At 34.9% G+C, this 26006-nt stretch overlaps 1 protein-coding gene across 1 annotated transcript in view; it reads right to left on the reverse strand.

Annotated features, from left to right (window-relative positions):
• The window catches only part of PTPRD (protein tyrosine phosphatase receptor type D), a 420315-nt gene that overhangs the window by 21108 nt on the left and 373201 nt on the right, over positions 1-26006 (reverse strand). The window contains 4 exon segments of the mRNA XM_035569749.2: positions 482-767; positions 19972-20111; positions 20113-20127; positions 20601-20720. Of these exon segments, the coding sequence (XP_035425642.1) occupies positions 482-767; positions 19972-20111; positions 20113-20127; positions 20601-20720 (561 nt within the window).

The following is a 26006-nucleotide window of genomic DNA, read 5'->3' on the forward strand; positions in this document are numbered from 1 at the left end:
ATAATGAAAACTAATGTAATTATCATATCTGATAATCTCTTCTCATTATCCATTAACAAATCATTTCAATTTCAGATGTTTACGTTCCCATATTCTGTTGCATTAAGATGTTTACTTTCCCATATTCCATTGCATTAACTAAATATTTGTAAAGTTTCTTTTAACACCTTATAAAAATTGAATACCCGGTATATTAATGCATGTGGACAAATTTGATTTTTACACTATTACATTAACACACATTTCAAGCTATTCAAATGATAAAGAAACAGCAGGGTTAAAACACCCTTGTCAAACAATTCTTGTCTGGAGACTAACAGAAGATAATTTTTTGCATTTTACAAAGGACCGTCTTCCAAATTTAAGATTTTAGCTTGATGTTACGTAGCTTTTGCTTACTGGAAACAACTGGTGGAGGACATAGCAGCATTAAGTGTTACACAAGTTGATGTTGGTTCCCCACAACATAAAATTCCAGTACCTTAAATTCCAGCTCCATTCCTGTGACATTCTCTCCTGTTTCTATCTGTGTCAGCTTCTGAATATACGCATACAGGTTTCTGGCTGGCACTTCGGTATTTCCACATGTCACTGCTTCCAGCAGTGCATCGTGGATAAAGATGTATTGGTCCTCAGTTTGAACCATATAATTCCTCTGCGCTCTCATTAGAGTTACGTGGCCATAAATATCTACAGTCTTTTCATGCTTTATTCTCTCTAACATCGCATCTATTACAATGAAACAGCCAGTCCTGCCGACTCCAGCACTAAAAGAAATGAACACAGGAGGAAAAACATGAAGGACTATTTCATGCACTGTGCTTGTTTTTACGGCATTCAAGTTTTAAAATTTCATAACAGTGATTTGAACAGAATATTTGAACAGAACATTTTTCTGCATATGAACACTAGCTTTTATGAAAGAGGTCAGTGCCATGAAATATATGAAGTTCTTTAACTCCTATTACAAGCGATTGAGACTGTAGAATGATTTAGCATAAGGTCCTTGCATCTTGCAATTTCAGGCTTGACTGTGATAGAAATAAAACACATTGGAACATGTTTTAGAAATGTATGTTCTTAACAATGAAATTTACTGGAGCTGATGAACACTAAGAATTCAGCCTTTCCTGTAGTATCATTTGCAACTCATTACACATGCTGTTGCTATCCTGTTTACTGATATGAATGTATTGGCAAACAACAATGTTACACCAGATGAGTCTTGCATATTTCTTGTTGTGCTTTGGAGGTAAACTTTCTATCACTCCTCCAACTCTGTCAATGGGGCTTCCATTAACACAGTTTGGTCTTCTCTTTCATCAGGTCAGGCAATGACATTGTTCTTTGTGAAGCAGAGTGATGCTTAGCTACGCTAGCTGTAGGTTGGGAAAATTCTCATCTGGCTACTTCAATGTTGGGCTTGCACGTCTAGAAACATGTACAAAAGATTTGGACTGTACCTCATATTATTTCAACATTATTTCATATTTCAAAGGACAGATCATAAAAGGACTAAAATATGCTTAATGAAAAAGCTTTACATCACAGCACTGAATTAATGTCCAAGCTGGGTATTTATCTCCAGGCAAAGTTAGTACCTGCTCAGAGATTCTGAGTTAAGTCAGTTTCGGAAGGAGCTGTAAGTGACTTTACACACATCCTGTTGAGAACAAAGAAACTTCTCTGCACAGCAAGTGGTTCCTGAGGAACATCTCTGAGCTAGAAAGTTGCTTTCCCCACTTTTGTGGGACTTGATGGTAAACGAGAAAGATATGGGCCAGTTACTGTGAGTTTGGCACAGGAATTAACTTTGATCAGGAAATATTCAGCTGGATCCAAGAGAATTAAGCCTGTCTTAGTAACAGGCCTACTTAATAGCAATTTATTTTTATGATATCTGCTGTCAAACCTGTCAGACTGTCAAGGATTTTCAGTCATTCACTCCTTATTTAAATAGATATGTTTACCTATATGTATATGGATAGGTTATCTTTAATAACGTCTGAGGTCGTTATTGAATCAGGACACGAAAAACAGACTTACAGTTCTTACCTTAATGTGACTAATATTAATTATATTTGATCATTCATTACACATTTGACATAACATAACAGGAATTATGTAGAAGAATATGAAAAAAAATATAAAATACACAAGACCAGAAAATATACTGAAGATGTAAATAGGCAATTTAAGTGTTAAATGGAGACAAATCATTAATCATTTATTCTTGCCACCAGTTACTGTTCCCAGAAGCAGACCCCCTTTAAACAGCTGAGGGCTTCTTCTAACAGACCAAACACATCAATCTCAACTTTCTTAGATGCCACTCTGACAAGAATTAATCAATATTCCGAGCTCAATAAAACTTACCAGTCAATGATTTTGATCAATGGGAGTTGGAGAGAAAGAAAATATTCAGGCAAGTGAAACAATGATTCTCCTAGCTAAATGACTTCCTTTACCCTGTATAACAAAAGCTCTGCATTCTAGAGAACTCTAGTGACCTTTTAGTTGGTAATAATCATAGGGAAATACTACCCAAACTGTCTCACTATTGTTTTTTGTTTACTTTGGATTGCAAAGAAGCACACATTTGCAGGTTGGATTGGTTTATATAAAGTTTTAACCAATCTCTAGAAACTGATTATACAGACTGAATTTGCATTTCAGTGAAACACTCTGCACTTTCATATTTCTTATGAGAGCATTTATTGCACTAATTTTCAATGTAGAAATGGCAGTGAAAACAACATGCAATTTTTGAAGATATGCACAGTCACACTTTTTTCTGTAAGTGTAAAAAGAACAGTTTCATAAAACAGTATAGCTGATAGGAAGGACTATTAATATAAATGCTCAACTATCATTACCTATATCATACACCTGTGCATTCAGGTCTTATGATCCAAACAAGTGCTGGCTAAGTGATAAATAAGGTTTGCAGATATTCTCAGTAGTTTAGAATGTTTCTCTTACCTATCACACATTAATAAGTTAAAGTCTAAGCATCATGTTTATAACTGGATATGTCATCTTTCAGATCAAAAATTAAAAGTTTTGCTGGCACCTTGTATTGTGTTTACATAGCAAGGTTTTCATTGCAGGGGGGCTGCAGGGGTGGCCTCTCTGAGAAGAGTCCAGCAGCTTCCCCATGTCAGATAAGGGAAGGGGGTGGGTGGGGATCGTTTTTAGTTTGTGTTTGGTTTCTCACTGCTCTGCCTTGTTCGTAATAGGTAATAAATTACCTTAATTTCCCTATGCTGAGTCTGTTTTGCCTGTGGTGAAAATTGGTGAGTGATTCCCCCTGTCCTTATGTCAACTGTTGAGCCCTTCTCATCTAATTTTCTCCCCCTTTCCCTTTGAGGAGGGGGAGTGAGAGAGTGGTTGTGGTGGAACTCAGCTGCTCAGCTGAGTAAAACCACCACTTATCTACAGACCATGACTACAGAATTTCAATCCAGTTAAAAGCTTACACTTTCATCTGGAATGAACAGCTTTTATTTCCTTTTTTTTCATATCTTGTATTGTCATTTATATACTTATTCTTCCCATAGGCAAACTAAGAGAGTAATAGATATTATCAGAGTAGATATTCGCTAGTTTGCAGATGATGACACCAGACCAAAAAACATTACTGTACACTGATGTCTTTGTGAAAAGGATGGAAGACCTGGCATACTACATTTATTATTTCATTTGGCTCCACCAGGCTCCTGACACACTCTTCCATGAAGTGTTTCAGCAAAATAATTTATTACCTTAAGGTGTTCACGACAGTCTAAATCTGTCAGTTGTAAATGGGACAGATCACCCTCCTCAGATTCCACAAAAAGATTGGAACCAATGATATGAACATTTTACTTTCTTTCCTCCCCCCCCAAGTTTTCTAACTCAAACTCCAGTAACTTACAATAGCAAGAAACTTATCTTTATCTTCATTCTAAATCTTATCTAAAGATAAATCTTATCTTTATCTTCTTCTCTTTGTTTTCTGCTACCATTCATACTTCTTAATATGGTACTGTTACACTGCTGGGAAGCCAAGCAGTTCGAATAATTACTGATTTGTTACTGGAACATCAATTTGCTAAACTAAATGCTGGGCTCATAGAAAATCAAAACCTGTAACAGACCTATAACAGAAAGCATAAGAAAACAAACAAACAAACAAGTTTGCTTTTCTTTTTTAATTAACTGATGAGATGGAAAGATTTAAACATTAAAAAGTAAAAGCTAAACTTTCTATGCCATTACAAGTAAACAATGGCAAAATTTTATATTCCGTCTTAATGAAATGTTACATAAAGCTTGAATCTCTCTTGGATGCTAAATGTGTACTTCATCTTTTTCCCTAATACCATGACTGGCACTGAAACCCTCTCCAAAGTCTTCCATATTTTCCTTTTCTTTGTAAAACAGTAAAAGATGTATCCCTGTTTAAAATTGTGACCTTGAAACAGCCATGTATTTTTATAGTCAGCTGCTTAACTTCGTAGCATTAGCAAGGATCTCTCTGTCAGCAAACAACTGCAAACAGCTATACCCTGCATTTCCATAGTGACTGTACAAAGAAAAAGGTTTCCTGTAACTAGACAGGCAACTGACGTTCAAGTTTCACCACAATTATCAATGAGTGATGTTAGTTAAAGATTAAGGAATTAAACACTCTATTTATCAAACAGGGGCTTCCTTAGTTGCCTGATCATATTATTAAAAATTACTGGAAATATTTTGTCAACTAACTAATAAAGTTTCCTCACCAATTATATTTTTTGTCCATATTTTCTTTCATGTCATAATGAATTTCACCATACAAATGAAATATAGTAATGAAAAACAATTAAATTCTCTTTCATCCTGAAGGACTATATTGCATATTGTGGTGACGACAGGATTTTATTTGTGCTTTTTTTCCTTCATGATTTCAGCAGCCATTAGCCAACTGATAAACCAGCTTTGTTCTATATACTCTGTTGCACTGGTTGCCAAAGACAAAGGCTGACTTTCTTATGCCTTGGGAAGAAATACAGTGTGACAAGACTGCCAACAAATTGAGGCAGCTGGAATTAAAATATATATATATATTTTTTTTTTTGTGAGATTCCAAAGCATATGAAGAAGAAGGAGGTTCTCTCTGCATGCAGAACATCATAATACAGAATATACAGGCCCAATCCTAAACAGGATTGAAGCAATCCACTGAAGTCTGTTATTAACAGACTTTTGTTATATCTTACTGAATTGTACATCCAGATCTACATTCTGCTTGAAAAAAAAAATCTATTTATTTTCTGCAAATGATGATAATTCAGCTGATGAGACTAATTTCACAAATTAACTCCACAGTTCTCTACAGTTGTTATGATTTTCTTGCCCTGTTTACATCTTTTGGTGTTACTGTCGGAATTTTTTACAAAAATAATTACAGTTAGTGGTAGATATTGTTATGTTTACAAGCTGAAAACCTAAGCAATCTATTAAACAGGCATTCCAACTAGGAAATTGTTATTGCTTGAAATGTTATCATTTAAAGTATTACAACATTTGTTTTCAATTTCTAAAAACATGACTGGCTCAGTCTCTTGAGCTGAAACATGCTTAATGTCCTGTGATGCAATACATCTGCAATTCACAAAAGGAAAAAATAAGAGGCATAGAGGGGCCATTCCACATTATAGTCACTGTATGGATGTGTTAAAGGTTGGATTTTGTGATTAATTTGTAGCTGTTTAAATGATGACCCATTACTGATACTTCAGTGATTTGGCAAAGGAAGGCAGTGTAATTGCCAGTATTCATAGGCTATTTAATTGGAAGCAAAGATAGTAAAATATGGACCAAAAATCATTTAGGACATTTTTGACTCATGTCAGTGGGAAAAAAAAAGACTGAATATTACAGTTTCATACTGAATGAAGCTTGCATTTATTGACTGAAAGTACATAAAATTGGTTGTGATATGGGAAACGTTTAGAAATGCCTGGATTTTTTTTTTTTTGAGGAACTTCACATGATTAATTAGGTTCCAATCCCACATAAATTCAGTAGTAGTTCTGATAAGGGCAATATTTAGATTATTTTCCCCCTTGTCCTGTTAGGAAGTTAGGACACAGTTTAAAACCAGCCTTCTGTACAGGAAGCAGCAAAAAAAGCTTATGAAACCATTAAACATCCATTTGAGGGGATAAATCTGGCTGCAAAAACATAAAGGCTTTCTGCAAAGAGGTACATTTAAATTTCATTTACAAAGAGATACTGGTCAGTAAGAATTCTCATACTGGCTTATGAAAGACCTTTGAGAATTGCTCTGCAAGTGCACAATAACTTTCTTTTCCCTCCCCTCCCCTCCCCTCCCCTCCCCTCCCCTCCCCTCCCTTCCCTTCCCTTCCCTTCCCTTCCCTTCCCTTCCCTTCCCTTCCTCTATAGTTACAATATAATACTAGCAATCAAGTAATGTATACAACACATTTCTAGGCACAATGCTTCACCAAACAAGATGACTTTAGCCATTATGTTTTCTTCACCTCTATACTATGCATGGAGGGGACCATATTTGTTACTGAAGGCACATAAGGCTTCTTAAAATGAACAGGGGAGGAAAGAAAAAATCAGAAAATGGGAAGATTCCAGTACAAGTACATAAAGCTCAGTTTAGAGATCACCAGAGTTTTCTTAGGTAGCTGGCAAAAGGATAGGAGGCCCACAAATCAAAAGCCAGCTTTAGACCTTCCTACCTTTACTAAGCTCTATGAAGATTTTCCTTTTGGTTTCTATGTTCTCAGAATTCTACCAAAAGTTCTTTTAATATAACTGCCCCAGATTTGAGCATAACTTTTATTTATTTATTTATTTTGTGGTATGTAACAGCAGAGTGTAATAATGTTCAGGAAGTAAATCCGTTCTTCATCTAATCCTGAGTTCAGCTCTGGAGAGATCAAGGACAAGAAGCAGTTTTATCAGATTGTTAACAAACTCTTGAGTGTTAAATCACACAGAATCAAAGCTCATAGATTTTGATTTTTTAAATGCACATGCTAAAGGTGTTTATAAACAAAGTCTTATATTGTATAAAATAATAATAATTAAAAAACAAACAAACAACAACAACAAAAAAACCCACTTTAATATATAATTTTAAAAGCTGAGTTTTCCAGACAAGGTAAAAATGTAGCATTAGGAATGTTCAACTGAACAAAAATAAGTTTTAAGAACTGCTTCTAGCAGGGACATTCCTTTCCAGCAGTTCAAATCCTCTCATGTAACTTCATATCCAGGTCTGTCATGAACCAGAACTCCACAGAAATGCAGAGGGCTTCCTACATAGCTCCAAAGACATATGAAAGTTCTGGAAGTGCATAATATAAAGAGCAATTCCACAGACTAAAAGCTGACTAGTGTTAGAAATAATTTATGAATTAGCACTGGAGGAAGATGCACCATGTTGCAAAAGATACTACTAAAAAGTAGTTTATTAAAGTAATGGTGGAAAGGAAAATGTCTAAGATCACAGATATTACAGCCACTATGTACTGTCTGAGCACAATTTTTCAGCCATTTACCTTAAGTTACATTTTTGCAATGCAATTAGCTTTAGGAGGTTTCTGTATGACAAATGGGAGGGATTTATATTTATTGTCTCACTCATTCATTCACTCACAACTCTGTTAATCTACTGTTTACTGAAGGTTTCTAGAAATTCTGCCATGAGTATAATCCTGAGGCCATTTTGCATGTCAAGGGGCTGTCCTTGCACTGCCTCCACGATGGGCAGTGTGATGCACCTCAGAATGGATAGAGAGCTCATAAGGGTGAAGAAAACACATCAAAGAGGATGATACAGTATGAAGGGGAGGGTAATCAAACTATATCAACTCAGCCTGGAGCAGAGATGACTTGGGAGAAAGGGAAATAAGGCAGCAACTGTATAAAATCATGTATTATGTGGAGGATGCAAATAGAAAATGACTGTTCATTTTTTGATCGTAACACAAGAAGTAGGATCATGAAATGAAACGATGAAACAGAATTTAAAACAAACAGGAGGTACTTTCTATAAAGTACATAATTAAATTATGAAACTCATTGTTGCAGAATACTATGGACAACAAAAATAAATTCTTGAAGAGAATGATCCAGTAAGGTTCATTAAACAACCAGTTACACATGAAACTTCTCCAGAAATCCTTATATTAGACTTTTCTTTAATTAGGATAAGCACTCTAAAAACGTTATTCAAGATATGTCCTAGGAAAGATTATACTCGCTCTCTAAATTTGGTCTCATGGTCCCACAAACTAAAAGAAAGAACAAGCTTTCCCTGCACTCCCCTGTCTGCTAACCAGACCATCTAGACCTTTTCCTTTCAATCAATATTTTAGCCTTCGGGTACCTGACACTCTTAGTGGCTATGCCATTGAAGAGATACAGCACTATTTCTGATCCTTGCTTTTTCTTTCTTAAAAGCAACAGAACATTACAAAGTACTTCTACTTGCTTCTTCACCTACTACTCTTGCCTGCTTCTTTTCTGAAATTATGAATTGCTGGTGAAAAAAGATCTCTTATTGTTTTGTTCACAAGATGGAACACAGCAGAAATTACACAATATAACAACTGAAAAGTTCATTGAGCCTATTTCATACCACTTCTCTTTCTTATCTCCTTTTCCCTTCAGACTGATTGTTGATTTTACACAGCAATACATGAATACAGGCCTTAATTCTACTTTCCACAGAGGATTTTTATACATACACCTTACTATAAATCACAGTATCACCTGATTTCTTCAATTACTCAGAAATATAAAGAAATGAAATTAGAATAAACATTATTTCTTCGTACTGTTTTATCTATGCACAGGGATTTATAGTGATTTTTTTTTTAATTTCAAAATTAATCCAGTTCTCAGATATCCCTCTATTTTTCCTACTGCTCTAAACACAGTCTTATATATTCAGTGTATTGCACTCTGTATTTAGCTTCAAAGAGTAACTATCCTAAAAATATCCTCTCTGTGAAATTTGGTGAGTTTCAGCACATATTTTATGCTCATTGTACCGTACAACGAATTCACAAAGCATTCCTGTCACTATGAATTCCACTAAGGAATGAAAGATCTAAGATCTACTGAAATAGAATCTAGTGTAATAGAATTTTTAAGAATATATTTTGAGGTTAATTTTAAAAGCACATCTGTGACTGGTTACCTTCAACAAATCTATGCATTAACAGCTGTAGTAAATACAGAAAAGTATGCTTATAGGTAATTTATGAGAGGAAGTACACCGTGCTTGAATCGTTGATAAATAAAAGTGACGTTTACAGCACAACAAAGAAGTCAATGAGCAGAAATTATGCTGCTTGCTGCTAACAGCTACTTCCCTGATTTCTTTGCATTTTAACCTGTTTTGCATTCTTGGGGTGGAATGTTTTGAAGAGTCATTCTGTAGTTCTGCTTATTTCTGTGTTTAGATTACACTTTCACGTGGACTTTGCTGGCAGGGACATGCTGACCCCACTCTTCCACGCCATGTGAAGAAGAGCTATCACCCTATTTATGTGGGAAATCGAAAGGTGAACTGATGCTATCTGAAACAGAATTGAAAAAAAAAAAAAAAAGATGGGAAGAGTAGTTTTCTGCAGTGCTGGTTAACAGGACAACCTTGAAAGCACTTGCTGAACACTCAGGTGCTTCATAGTTTCAGAGTCCTTCTTGGCCCCTTATATCTAGATGTTCATATACTTTATGTTATCAACAACGGTTTATTTTTCTTAGTACTTTCTAGCCTCAGGATTCCTGTATTTCAAGCCACAACACTACCTTTTGCCATTTGTCATGCTTGTTTTTTGGACTGAAAGAAGAGCAGTGAAGAGGTCTCATACACTCTTCCAGACACAGTACTTCACCTGGTAAACACACAGCAAAAAAGGAAGACAAGACATAACACCATGTGTCCGAAGTCTGTGTTGGCTATATTTTCAATATCAATCAGTTCAAAGCTCTAAATCAATTGGGTTCTACCTACCTATAAATTTTCATTAATTATTTTATTTTTCTCCTTTGAAAACTTGGAAAGAATCAGAAATTAGTCTCAAAGCTTGAAATCAATTGGACTATAGTAGCAAACCTGCTGTTTCAGATTTTCATCTCAAAACAACACTTCGTTTTCCAAAGAGAACTGATATGTCTAAGAGGATACATTCAGAGGATGAGAAAAACATAATCATGCAATATTAGATTTGGTTTAAACTGAGATGGTTGCAATACTGTAATGATGTAGTGAGATTTTACATAGCAGAAAATAGAGAAGAAAATACTATGAATCTTCTTTGACGAGCTCATATCAAGACTCTTCCAGGCCTCTGTTTTATTAGACTGAATGCTGAAATGAATAAAAATCTTTTCTGATATCTCTGTCAACACTTCACTAAAGATGAATAGTTTGGTTACTGGTTCTACTTCCGATTTTTTTTTTTTACTTCCATTGCCTTTACATCGGCACAAATTCTGCACAGTGCAGTAGAAAATCGTATTTTGAGTTGTAAATACCACTAAGTATTTACCATTCTTAATCACAATTTATCATTTAAAGGTTGGGCACTAATCTTCTTTCCTTTTTTTTTTTTTTTTGGGGCGGGGGTGGAGGGGATATTGAACTTCATGAGCACATACCGTGGAAAAGATATAATGATTATTTATTTATTTATTTATTTTTCCCTGTCACAAAATAGCTTTAAAATGAGCTTAGATAGCAATAGCATTATGGTAACTTTTAAACAATTATCATTTAATTTTAAAATTCAGTTGACAAAAATAAATAAATAAATAAAAATAGAAACACCAACCAAGTACCACAATTCAGAATTCACTTGGAAGAGCAGACCTTGAGAAAACCTGATAACAAATGATGAGACTCTGAACTAAGTATATGCAAGTATGAAAAATGAAGAAAGATAAATATTCAGGGCTGAATACTGATTGGAAAGCTTCCACTGAAAGATAACAGGATGATTTTTAAAGCTGCATTTTATTTCTAGAGACACAGGGAGATGATTTAAAGAGGCTTTCATGCTGATTACTTTAGATCAAAATACAGCCTGTTCAAAGTTAGCCAAGCATGCCAAGTAGCCAAGTTGATGCAATGTGTTCCAGTATACTATGTGTCCATGGATATTCTGGAATATACTGTAGGTACAGCTGGGAAATCTCAGAGACACCCCTTTCCAAAATTCAGCTATTGGGTTACAAAAATATTTTCACATTTCCTGCAGATGGCTGGATTCTTTTCTTCCCTCGTAATTTTAATTCAGAATTCATTATGGGCAGCTGCTGGCTCTGATAGAACCTAATTGCTCTTTTACTAGACTCAGCTGCAAGCAGTCAGATTTCCTTTTCCTTTGTAGAGTATATTATATATAAACATGGGCGGGGAGAAAAATAACCAATTAACTAAATACATATGGATAAAATGACTCACTAAGAGAGCTGATCAAATAATGTATCAAACTACAGCCTAGGTCAAAGGAAATTACAGGCCTTGGAGGACATGATAATATATATATGGAAATAATTATCAGCACCAACATATTCGTAATTTGAGATAAACTATGGAAAAGACACTGCTTGTGTTCAAAAAATCTTTCACAAATTACTACTTTTTCGTAAGGGGCAGGTTATTTCACTGAGTGAAAAGTCATCAGTCTCCAGGAGAACTGCTCAACCATTTCTTGGCTGAATTCAGATCAGGTCCACTGGAGAGCTTTGTGAGAAAACCTGTCATAATTCTGGACTTATTTTTGCTGCCTTATGTCTTATTAAAACATAAAGACTGAGGAATATCTACTGTTACTAAAACTATGCAAAAAGGGTATGACACAAGTGAAAGAGGAGAGATGGGCTGCAAAAAAATGACAAGGGATGTGAGGATTCTTCTGCCCTCTCATTTGACTATGACTGAAACAGGTTAAGATTGCTTACTATCCTAGTTTGCTGCAAAGGATAAACCTAAGGAAAAGTTGTAGATGTGTAAAACATGAAATGGCATTAACATTTTTTTTTCTTTTACCAAGAACATTTAGTTAAATGAAGAGATAAGTGTTTAAATAGAAGTAAATAGGTATCTTCTAACTTGATGTGTGAAAACCACCTAGAGCATAATACTTCGACAAGGAAAAAAAAGTAAAAAGACAGTTTGGTTTTGTTCTTTAAAATGTGCATACAATCATGAATATCAGAAATAAAATATCTACAAGTTTGTCTAGGTAGCTAAAGGAATAAAGGAAGAAAAGAATAGAAATTGTCATGAAGTAGTGGTAAGCTAGTCACTAGATGCTTTCTGCTAGGAAGAAATCTTACTGAAATATTGTCCATACTGGAGTCCTGAAATTTCTGCCTTTGTCATCCGAGACAGGATGCTGGTCTAGACAGATCACTGATCCTATCTGGTAATGGCATTTACTATGATCCTTTACAGATTTTTGACTTCTACCAGAAACAAAATCTTTCCTTGTGCACTTATAGTGGCTTTTTTTTTAGGATTTCAAAAGCTAATCCATCCCTGAGTCACAGCTCTGGTGACTATAAACCCCTGAACCACAGGCTATGTGCCAGACAAAGATGGCTTTATACACATAGGACTGATTTAATCAAAAAGACCACAAGTAGGTATTTTCTGATATTTGAACCTGGATGAAGAAGTACTGCTATTTGTTATTTGTATGCTTTTGGATTTTAATAGTGGTTCCAGTGATACTTTTCTTTCTGCTTATGAACAGCTGAAGCACGTAATAGAACAGCTTCAGTTTAACTTTTAGGAAAGGCTGGTTTCCTGGACAGAACTGTTTTTTAACTTAAAACTTGAAAATACATGAGTATCAGTTTACTGGTGTTTGTCACCTTGTGGAGGACTTTTTGGTAATGCCTAGGAAGCAGCACACATATTCCTACTCAAAGAAAAAAATATCAAGATACCCTAGCCAATCTTTAAGGACCCTGCACACTGCCATACTAACAACTATATGGTAATCCTTGTCATGCTCATCATTCCATGTTTTTCACGTTAGCACTTAAATCTAAGAAAACAAATCAGAGACCTAAGTTTATAAGACCCAGACTATTCTTAACTTGAAGAGTGATCAGTTAGGGGAGATAACTGACATCTTTGCAGTCAAGATGATCCCAGCTAGTGACTGTCAAATTTGAAACAGAGCTAAATTCCATCTCTCACTGGATTCATCAGAATACAGACTGTGACTCTGCTCTTTTTCTGTATAAATGCAAGAGAGTAACACAGTACAGGTGAAAACTCCTCTATGATCTTCATAAAACAGACTGGTTTTCAAACTTGAAGATTTTGGAATTTAAACTATCACAACATGGAAAGGTTTTAAGGTGAGAATATGAAAGCAAGTCCCAACTCCTTTATCTCTGTTTTACCACTCATACAGGTGATAATCAAATAGTTACTTGCTATACCAATGATGCCTCATCAGTGTGCTGATGGTTCATTTTGGCTAGCTAGCATTTATCAACCCTTTTTCCAGACTCCTTCCTATTTTCTAGTAGATTCTACAATTTCAAGTACAACTATAATGAAGACAGAACACCCACTCAAAATTTTCTACACTAAACATGTATGTGATTCCTAACAGCACTGGACAGAGAGTGATTACTGTCATTTCCAGTTCTTTAAGAAGACGTTAGATTCCTACAGTATCAAACTCTGTAAGCCTTGGGATATTTTGTGTAAGACAGAAATGAAATCTGAAAAATGAAATTCTCAACGTTCTGCATAGTTGGAATAACTGAAACTATGAATACAAATGGAATACAATGAAAAACAGGGAACTTACAGATTGTTGCATTTTTATTTTACAAGGAACTAAATATCTTAAGCATGGTCACTAGCTATATTCTTATACGAAAGGAATCTAAGAAGAACCTTACCCTAACCTCTCTGATTTTTATTTGTGAATAAATATTTGTGAGTTTGTACAGTCCAACTCATAGCAGCATCCCAGTAGCTGTTAGATAAGGAATGGAGGTAAAGCACGGGAAGTTTAGAATATTTGTGATCCTGAAACACTTGTCACAGTAAAATACATTTGTTATGTTTTCCTCTTCAGAGTTTTCAACTGTGCAGGGAAGACAGGTAAGATTCTGAGTTGCTCTCAGGGTAGGGAGAGGAAAGGGATGAGGAAGCTTTTAATGTTTTTGAATCTCCTTTGAGAGATTTCTGAATATATAGTGGGGAGATTTTTCTCCCCACTGTTAAAAAGCACAGACAGTCATCTGCAGCCTACTCACTACCAGGATTAGAAAATGAGCACTCATGAGGGATGTGGCAAAAACAATAAAAACAATAAGCAGGTTCAAAAGATGTGGAGATAAAGTAACAAGTAAAAAAAAAAATCCACTAGAAAATCATTGCCTTAGATCTCTCTCTCTGATGCTGAAACATTGAACAAAAAAAATAAGTAAAAATACTACTTTAAAAAATACAACATCACATTGCATATTGTTATTTTTTGAAAATTAACTTTTTTTTTTTTTTTTTTTTTTACTGTGCTGACTGTGTTAATACACTCAGACTTAGACATGGAGTTATATAAAACAGCCACATTTTTCCATACAATCCAGGTTTCTGTGTTTGCAATAGCATCATTAACAGCAAATAACAAAACTTTACAAAGTGTCTTAAAGACACCCTTTGGTGCTGATGTTATGCATATCCAAACATGGGATTGCACTTGCATGTTAAACTATTCTGTAGTGTTACTGAATCAACTACTAAAGTTTCTGTGATGTTTTGAAAACATAGAGGCATAAAGCTCCGAACACCCTCTGGTGCTATTTTATTGTGATCTGATTAGCACCTGTTTGCCTGCACTTATCCAACTTCAAACAAAAACGTGTGCTTTCCCCATTATCATTAAACCACAAATTACAGCATCTCCAATGCAGACTCTATGGCTTAAGACTGCATTTTTTCATTAAAGAAACACTTTTTTTTCTAGATCAGCTTTGCAAATTATGGCAAGTCATGCCGAGACACCAGTTGCACTGTGATATTATTAAGCTACTATGTAAAGGCCTGATAGGATACAGGCTTAAAATAGAATAAACTGTAAAGAAAAAGCATCTGCCTGTACAAAGTATTTCTACCACCACAAAAAAATTCTCAGACAACTTACTCTTAATAGGCCAGTCAAGATCTGTATATGCATTATGGAAAGTATCTACAGACAGGATGAGATTGCTGAATTTCTTATGCCTTATTATTTCTTCTTGGGGCAAGCCTTAGCTTTGATTTACCTGCTTTCTTCTGCCATTTTCACTTTTCAAGTCTCACACTGAAAATAATGATGCTGCTGTCTTTGGGAGAATGTAACTCACAAAAGGATCATGGAACATGGCAGTTTATAATGAATATATTTCTAAATATAACTTTGCTACACTAGCTTTCCTGGTGGATATAGGTAGAAAGCATAGAGTTTTCCTGGAAGAAGAATGCATTGAAAATCAGTAAAACTACCTAAAAAGGTAGTCCTACCATAATATCTGATTATATATATAAACAAACCCACATTTAGATTAGACCTTGATATTGTCTATTTGGAGTTTCTTCATAATCCTTTCAGCAATGACATATGTATTCTCCTTAAAAAATAAAAAATAAAAAAAAATGTAGCTTTAACTATACTTCAGTTGCCTTTTCATCTTAAAAATCTCCTCACTTTTCTGCACAGGTAAGAGCCTTGACTGCTAGAATATTTATATGACATTTCTCAACATGCTTTTGACTTGTGTATTAGATACAAATTCAGTACTACGCAGGCAACCAAATAGTTAATTATCCAAGACTGGGTGTACAAATGACATGCAAAGATGTCTCTTATATGGACATTAATAACAAATTATTTATGTTATCATACATTCAGATCATACAATTCTCTATTTTTCTTTGGTCTCACTGCACAAATTTGTTATGAAGGCTTCAGCCTGCATTTGTTAGACAGTTGTTAGACCTCCACTTATCAGAACATGTCTTGTCAAGTCAAATAATTTTGAATGGTAATTGTTATATTGTACTCACAGTTAATTTCACCACTTCAGACTATGCATTTTTTTCTGGTCACTGTTATGTAAATAGAATTTATTAAGATCTTTACAGAGTGGGTTCTTCAGGTGTCACTGCTTTCACCTCAGGCTTTCTCCCTAATAAGCAACACTGTACATTATTAAATTCTTCATACACTCAGCAAGCATTTCCCAGGAACAGGATATTACATTAGCTTATCACCTACTAAGGTTTTGATACAAAGTTCTCTGGGGCCACACTCATGAAGCAGTGATGTGAAGCAGCAGTGACCACTACCCTTATTCCCTATAGAATGTATAGCCACCTCCCCAAATCATCAAACAAACGGGGAAAAATCTTTTAATGTAAAGTGGACTGAAAGGCAACTGTAGGTCAATCTTAAGGCAGATTTGGAGCATGTAATAAGGGAAAAATTGGGCTAAACCTTTCACTTACAATACCTACATATAAATACAGAATAAATGTAGGGTTACTTAACAATGATCAAAATGCAGATACCCGAGTCTTTTATTTATTCCCTAATCAGAAGGGCTCCTGTTACTTTTACTGGATGTCAGAAACCCTGAGCTAAACTCACAGAAATTTTATAGACGGATAACTCCTCCCACTGCTTATTTGCCCACTAGCTTTTATTTGCAACATTTCTGCGCTAACAGAAACATATTTCATATTGAAGCAGTTCAGCAATATGATAAAACATAGTGAACTGTGTTTGAGGAAACAGAGTAAGTGAAGGATAGGCATAGAATATGTCTATAGAAGAGTCTATAGAATTAAGGGCCATCTACAGCCAGCAGCAGAGAAAGAAAGAAAAATCTGAAAGTAGATTACAAGAAAGAAAAACAGTATGCAAAAGTTGCTTACTTTTTCATTTTCATCATAAAATGATTTTTTTTTCTCAGTTTGAAATGAAATCTTTATTCACTTCCAGTACTTTTATTTCAAACTAAATGTGAAAGGTTTTCACGTTGCTTAATTAGACACGTATTCTTAGCCTAAAAAAATAAAAGAATAAAAAATGCTGATGCTCTGTTAGTGTCCCTCTTCTAATTTTTAACTAATTTGTTAATGTCAAATTGAAAATGGTAAAGGAATACAAATCTCAAAATTTAATGTTCCTACTACGCGCCTTAAAAACAAGAGCTGAATGGAGAGACATATATAAGCATTACCACTGTAAGAATGGCTTTATTAAGCTACTGCTGAGTTAATAGCTACATGAATAAACTTCAGAATGTCTTCAACATTTGCTGCTACATGCCCAAACACATCAAAATCTTCAAGTACAGAGACACAAATTTTCAAATTTTGCAATGAATTGGGTTTCATTAGTCTTCTGCTCGATAGATAGATTGTTGGGAGTGGATAGGTTGTGTGAAATGCCTAAAATTTCTCCAAAAGCTATATATAAAGCAAAGAGTTTGGACAAATTTACAGGATAAGCATATTTTAGAGCATGGATAAACAAATTAATAGGAAGTTGGAAATAAAAATCCCTCAACAGGCATCACCTCATAACCTGATTACCAATTTCACTGAAGTGTTGATATATAACCACAACAGAGAAAAGAATGGCCTTGCAGTTCATCAACACCATTGAGTGATAATGAGCTTTATATTTCATTTCATCTTTCCCACTGACTTGCCGTATGACTCTTAACAACTAATTCAATTTGTCTATTTTTGCATTTAGAGAATTTAGATAATTATACCAATTTATCAGTGTTCCCAGACTAGGAGGATTCATATTATTATTATTATTATTATTATTATTATTGTTGTTGTTGTTGTTGTTGTTGTTGTTGTTTGTTATTGTTGTTGTTGCTGTTGTTGTTATTTAGAACATAATTTCTTTGCTAAGCACCTCTTTGGAGATATGCTACATATATAAATCAAGCTGACAAAATGACAGCTAAGACAATCTATAATTGTGTTCGTTTATTTTAGGCAATATTCAAAATGTTTTACAATATTGTAAAAACAGGTACAAAAATATCTCACTGTCAGCAAGCTATAAAAACAGATTTGTAATATTCATAGAATCATAGAAACATTAAATGGCTTGGGTTGTAAGGTACCTTAAAGATCACCTACTTCCAACCCTCATGCCACCCACTAGATTAGGTTGCCCAGGGCCTTGTCCAGCCTGGTCTTGAACACCTGCAGGGATGGGGCATCCACAGTTTCTGCAGGCAACCTGTTCCAGTGCCTCACCACCCTCTGAGTGAAAAATTTCCTCCTAACATCTAATTGAGATTTCCCCTCTTTTAGTGTAAAACCGTTCCCCCTCATCGAGTTGTTGTCTGCCCAAGTGAAAACTTGCTCCCTATTTTATCAGCCACCTTTAAGTATTAAAAGGCTGCAATAAGGCCTCCCCAGAGCCTTCTCTTCTCCAGGCTGAACATCCCCAGCTCTCTCAGTCTTCACAGCAGAGCTGCTCCAGCCCTCTAAGCATCTTCATGGCCCTTCTCTAGACTGGCTGTAACAGGTCCACATCCTTCTTATGCTGGGGGCCCCAGACCTGTATTCAGCTCTCCAGGTGGGGCCTCACAAGGGCAGAGTAGAGGGGGAGAATCACCTCCCTCAGCCTGCAATATTATTACTGCAATACTATTACTTAAAATTACTCCGGTTTCTAACCATGGAATTTCAATAAGCATTAAATCTCTCTCTCTCTCTGTCTCATGTTCTCTGATCTGTGGCTTTCCACATTTAAGTACTGATTATTTTATTTTCCTGTTGATTTTATTTTCCTGTCTCATTTACAAGAGTCTCTTTTAATCACTTTGGAAATGTTCAAATAACCAGCTTCCGTGGTTGGCTTACAAACATGTAAAAGGCCAGAAGTAAAAGAGTGGTGTGCTGTAATCCTGGTAATTCCTATCCTCAGTTTTTGGATGACAAAAACAATACTGCTTTTCAAATACATTACGCATGCATAGTTTCAGTGAATAAGAAGTAGCCCTTACCCTTATTAATTGAAGGTATCCCTAAATGAATTCCACAAAAATCATTGATCTTGGGGATTCCCTTTGAAAGGAGCAGCACAGCAAACTGTGTAAACTATAACAACATAATGCAGGGGTGAAAGGGTTCCATCTTGCAGATTTTTTCTATCAGAATTGGCAGATGTATGCTGATGATACTTTTAGTGTGATTCTAAGGCTTTCTACAGGACTTCCTCTTTTCAGAGATTTCTGAAGAATATCCTTCTCTTCCTGTTTATTTCCCTTACTATCAGACCATTAAGAGGAGCTGATGTTGCTCTCTTTACAGTTTATTAATTCACCTCTTGTACGGAGATCTGCAAACTGCATGAAGCACTCATTTCCCAGAAACTGCACTCAGCCTCAGCTCATACCCCAGCTATGCCCTTTGCCATTCCATCTCCTCACAGTCCTCAAGGGTTTATCCTTGAAAACACATTAACATTCAGTAAAAGTTGCCATTTATTGTTCTTAATTTTAATGTTCTTTACTTTCATACATAATGTAAGTAATAATTTCAAAAGCTGTTTTATTATTAAAAATACATTTTCTTCAATATACAGGTTCTTAAACCAATAGGATCCTATTTCTTTTTCATGCCACCATCTGAAAGACATAGATACTTCTGCATTCTCCCTGCGGACTAGTGTCGTGCTTTCACACTGCAAACCACTGGTTATTCTAAAATTGATTCCTCCTGCACAGAACAAAGAAAATAATTTTGACCCATCCAAGTTGGAAGTGCTGTACTCTGGTCCCTAATTTGCATTAACCATCTCTTTCTTTGACAAACACAGAAATCTGTATGAAAGAAGAAAATGTTTTCATCTTCAATAAACCTAAAAGCAATAATCCTGACATAATAAATTCTGGGCTTACCTGCAATGCACAACCATAGGTCCAGCATCAGGCGGATTACAGGTCTTGACTCGTCGCAGGAAAGCTAAGAATGGTGTTGGGTGTTCTGGAACACCATGGTCAGGCCAGGCAGTGAACTGGAATTGCCTCACTTCCCTTTTTCTCACTTGAACCATTCTAAGTAATTAAACAAACAAACAAACAAACAAACAAAAACAAACAAACAAACACTTCATGACAAAATTTTCATTTGGTGTCATATTGGCACTTTTGAGTGAAACACCTGCAGTAGATTATATTGAGGAGAAGACCATTTATATCCCATTCGGGACCAGAGAAACTGAACTCAAGCTATGGAGGGAAATGTTTCTTATATTCTATACTACATGCTTCAAACGCATGAACTTTAACTATATGGCACACTAATGCATCAAAACAAGTGGCTGTGCTTTAGTTAATATTGCATTCAGTTAAGTTGTTTTTCATAGTGAGAGTTTTGTATTAGCCTACAAAACTCCATGCTGCAATAAGAATATACTCTGTCAGTAGAAGAAGTGTTTCATGAAGTGGAAATTTTCCATGAAGGGGAGGGGGGAAGGGAACATGGAAGGTGAAGAGGGAAAACAGCAAAAAGGAAAGGAATTAAATACCTTGTAAAGTGCAAATGTACGAACACAGTATGTTGCCAATTCAACAGTGTCTAAAAGGGTCACTTGGATCAGTCCATAAGTTTCTGTGCCTCTGCTTGGCCAGTACTGATCACACTTCACCTGCAGTGAAAAATATAGGATTATTTCATACATTAAAACTGACATTTGTTACACACCCCAGTGTATATCACTGTAGGTTTTCAGAGTATGTGGAGTTAGAATATTCAACAAATGCTATGGATCCAACACGATAAATCTATTTCATTTTCCATAAGAATTGTTTTTCTGATAGTATTGCTTATAATATCTTCTTCCATAATGGGTACTTGTACATTCAATGGAGTAGATGGTCAAAAATATCAGTAAATATAGATACAATAAAAAAATCAATTTACAATAGCTAAAAATATGACTACTATGGTTTAACCTGGCCAGCAGCTAAGCAGTGCATACTAGGAGGAAAATTATCTCTATCCTAGCCAAAACCAGGACAATGACCTAACTAATTTCTCTTTCACAATGTAGAATTTAATAATGGTATCAATCCAGTAAAGGTAGATACTCAAGTTTTTGAATATTTGCCATATGGAATATCTTTCACATTAGTCTCATAACATATAAACTTTGCTCTGATGCTAGTATAAACCACATTTAGTGTGTATAGAAAGATCTTAGTAAACATTGAATTTATTTGAGAAATCATTTTAACACAGAGATAAATAAAAGCATGAGCAACTGTTAAGCGCATTGTGAGAAAATATAATTTCCTTCTCAGTTCAGTGTTATGAAACATGTAAAAAAATTATGTTCACGGGCATTTAAAAAACATTAGTTGATAGAGAAAATTCATTCAACATATTTTAAAAGACACAGGACTTTTCATTCAGAGAAATCTCCATTTTAAAATACCATAGATTAGAATATCAACAAGCTGAAATAATTCTGAATAAGAATATGCATAGAAGAACCATAAGTTTATAATCTTTTCTGAGACTCAATGATTTGTTTCAGCTAAAAAAAAAAGTATTTAGAATGAAAATTATTAGGAGAAAAAGAATGAAAAATTCCTAAAATAATCAGAGAAGATGTTACTGAATAGTAGGGGGATTAAGGGAAAATCTTTTGCTTTCATTGACTGATGTGTTAAACTGAATCAGTATCAGTTTTGTTTGTAACAACAAATCCTTATGAATTAGACTTGCACATAGAAGAGAAAGGTGTATTCTGAGTTCAGTAATAATGCATTGTAGTTGTTTAACAAATGTCTTCATTAATCACTCTAAGCCAGATTCATCACATTCAGTGAGAATTAAGCAAGCTGTAAGAAACAACAAGAATATTGAACAGTATTTCTGATAAAAATGTAAGTTTTCTTACTAATCCAGAAAAAAAAAAAAAAAAGGTGATTCCCTAAACCAGAAAATTTAAAAATTCATCTTGGAAACCCATTCGTTCTCTAGCTTTCTCATTCTATCCACTAAAAGACTTAGAACACTTTCAAATTCCCCAGTCATGAGCAGCTTTTGCTTGCAAATCATTTTAGTTTGAGGATTAGAAGGCAGAGATTAATTATGGTTCAGAAATCACATTTTGAATCACACATAGAATCACATCTATATAAACAGAAGAATAAAAGACTGACCACTGAAGCAGGTGATGAATGTTCATTAGATGCAGTTTTTACAGAAAGTGATAGCTTAATTTATAGATATGGAGTTGAAAGAAAATAACAAAAAATGTTTATTGATATTACAGTCTAGAAAATTATATCAATAGTGTATAAACTATACAAAAATACTTATATACAGGAATTAGGTAAATCCTTCCTTGTGCCACTGAGTGAAAAAACAGTTATTAAGAACTTCATAAATATCAGTGATTTATTTTGCAGGATTCCTAACAGTAAAAGAAGCCATGTGGCCTTCTGAAAATCAGACAGAAAGGTATATTTTCAATTGAGTTATTTTAATATAGTAAATCTTGTTTCCTTTTATCATTAACATAGATACAGTGTAACTTGCTTAGCTATATTTTAGCCAGAAAAGTTGTGGTTTATTTTATTTCCTATAGGATAACATACATGTTTTTTAATGGAAAATTTTGTTTGTAATCCTGGTGAGGTACACCAGACTAAACTGGTTTGGATTTGAATGATTTTTTAAAAATGAATAAAAATTTTAGAAGACTCCATGACACTTTTAATAGAATGAATATGAGGAAAAATGCCTGCTTGCATGCCTAAACATGTAGTTCACCTTGTCCTGCAGATACTTCCCACACATAAATCATACGCTCATAAAAGCAATGCCAGCTTCTAGAAAGCATGCCTGAGAAGCTGACTAGCTTTCTTACTAGAAAGACTGGATTAAAAATAACTTCCAAATTTAATAGAGAGATATCCATTTTCAACACAAAAATTAAACGGAAACTCAGAACACATTACACTACCAACACTTTTGAAAACAACAAAAAATACCCATTTTATTTTTATTTTGTTGCATTCTCTAAAAGGACTTTTTACCATGCTGTACACCAGAACTAACTACTTGTAACTTTGAAAGATGTTCACAAAAACAAAGTTTTCTAATGCATTTTCATCTGAGATACTACTGGGGAAGCGTTAAGTAGAGGTACTGGAAGTATGGTAATCTACTGTAAAACATATACCTAGATTCAGAAGCCTGTACAAAATTTCTCCTTTTCAGTTAACCTGGGAGAAAACTCATATGCCTACTCTTATATGATCAGATTTTGTTTTTATTCATTTACGAGTTTTTTCTAAAATAAATTTCAATAATTTTACAATTTTTCTAAAATATGTTCTGTGATAACTAGTTTATGCAGAAGACTGTTGCTAGAAGTTGACACTGGAAGCCATTCAAAAATAAATACAACTTGTAAAACATTGTATACATCATCTGAAATTGGGAATCAAGGAAAATATGTATCAAGTTTTTAGAAAGAAAAAATGATTTTAGACTGATGTGAATTTGAAATTCTTGAAGGGTATATGCAGCATAAGTTGATGTAACTGTATCTTTTATTCCTTTTGCCTCTTGGTTTTTCTCAGGACAGGAGGTCTTCTTAAGATATGTTTTTACCTACCTCTTAGACTTCTGCTTCTGTGATCATAAATTCTACATTCCCAATACTTCTAACAATTTATCTCTGTGTGAGATCAGAACATTTTCCATTGGCTTTCACCATCAAAAAAAAAAAAGTAATCCAATTGCTGAGACGCTATTTTCTCAGAGGTCCTGTTAAAAGTTTTATCCAAAATTTTCAAAATGAACTATACTACAATCCCAGCCCGCAGTGCTTAAAGCAAGTTTATTTTCAGAGGTTACACATTAATCATTTTTCACACACAGAAAAAAAAAATCTCAAACCCCTTGAGTCACCCAAACTTTACCAATAAATGTCAACAAGTCTATTTTGAGTAGTGTTTGATAAATGCATTTAATGTGCTTAAGATGCTTCTTTTAAGAGGAATTTCTTCCTCACTTGTATATGCAGTTTAGAAAACTGACATTTCTAATGTGCTAAGGTGTGGTGATGATAAAGTGTTTCCTTCTACAGAAATACAGATGAAGGAGTAGATTTATTTTCAGACTAAGTCATAACAAGCCTTTGGTGAATTTCATGATCCTTCTTACCCACCCAGTTCCCAGTTTCAAGGGTTGAGCTTTTCCTCTGCAGGCTATATTTACCTGTATGCAGTGAGAGCTCTTTTGTCCCCCTAGCTTTACACGAATAAAGAAAAAATAACTTCCACCAACAATTCTCTAATGTTCTCTTGCCTGTCACTAAAAGTGGCAAGGAAAAGGAAACACACACATGAAAGAACGCACTGGTGATTCTGAAGAGAAATTAAATTACCAGTAATGACAAGCATACCTCTAACTATTACATTCCCTATCTCGGGATGATTGGTTGCATACTGCCAAGCCACCACATCTGAGATCAGAGCAGATCCCAAAAGACTAGAAATATATTTTACAATCTTGTAAGCACCATAGCAGTAGACACAGCTAGAAGATATAACTAATGACAGCCACTTTCAGTCTGCCCCTCAAACATTTTCTTCCTCTACAATTCTTACACACAGACCACCCTTACTTTTCTTGGAAGTGTGGGCAGTCCCTGCAAGCAAAGATAAAAGAAAATACAAATGCTTTCTCTTCCATTAAAAATGAGAAGATTGAGAACATTTCAGACTTGAGGAGTTTAAGTAGCTGCCAGAGTTCTTAAAAATATTTGTGGATATTTACACTTCAGCAAGTTACAGACACTAGAGAGGGTGGTCTTGCACCAACAGAGCTGAAGGAAGTGTATTTCCATATGAACGTATGAATACAAGGATTACTGACATTCAAGGGTAGAGAAACAGGTAGAGAAATAATTTTCCAGTACAAAGTTCCATCATTCAGGCTGAAAAGCCCCTTCAGATGATTCTTAACACATGAGCCAGCTGTTACAGACCTGAGATTATAAGGGCAAAAAGCAGTTTAGGGAAGAGATAGTAAACTAATAATAAGCAGATTCATACAGTGTATTCCTTGCTGTAAGAATAGCATATGAATTATTCTAAATCTGAAATAACAAATAACAGCAGTATGTGACAAACTTTTTTCCTTTGGTTTTCTTTACAATAGCCTTTTGCAGACAAAGATTTCAGAGGACATTTTCAAACAGTCTTGCTTCAAAAGAAAGTGACTCTACAATGCTGAATTATAATCATATTTATGCAATAAAAAGTAGTGTTGGTTGCTGCTGATGGAAACTGCTTCAAACACTAAAAGGCTAGCTGGGTGCCTCAGACATTTAAGTTAATGTTCTGTCTTCAAACAGTTGTTGTTTGAAGTCATTGCCCTTGCAACAATGCCTTGACACCTAAGGTTCAGGCTGATTTTGGTCTAAAGATCATAGACATTGACACTAATGTAACAGATTGTAATGCAAATTCTAAAAAAAATCAGACAGCCTCCCATTCCCCTTGCCACTCCCCTCATCCCTAGCCACCCCCCCAAAAAAACAAACAAACAAACAAAAAACACAAACACACACACACACATTTTTGAGGCCATATTTGAACAAGATTTGGCCAAGTGTCATTTGTTCACTGCTGCGTAACTACAAATGACAGATTAAAAATCTGTCCTGCCAGGAACAAGGCTGAAGGAAAAACAAGGAAGTTTTATATTTTGGCTTGAACAGGCACTGAATTTACCACCATCTTAATTTCTGAAAGAATTGAGCACCCAGTCCCAAGAAGACAGAACCTTCTAAGCCTCAACAAATGGATTCCCAATGCAATAATTTATGGAAATTTTTGTTCTGTGAATCAATTTTTGACTATAGAACAAAGACCATTTGTATGCAGTGGCCTCTAATAATGATTTATAG

Source organism: Cygnus atratus, chromosome Z (genome assembly GCF_013377495.2).
Source record: "Cygnus atratus isolate AKBS03 ecotype Queensland, Australia chromosome Z, CAtr_DNAZoo_HiC_assembly, whole genome shotgun sequence".
NCBI classification, from domain to species: domain Eukaryota; kingdom Metazoa; phylum Chordata; class Aves; order Anseriformes; family Anatidae; genus Cygnus; species Cygnus atratus.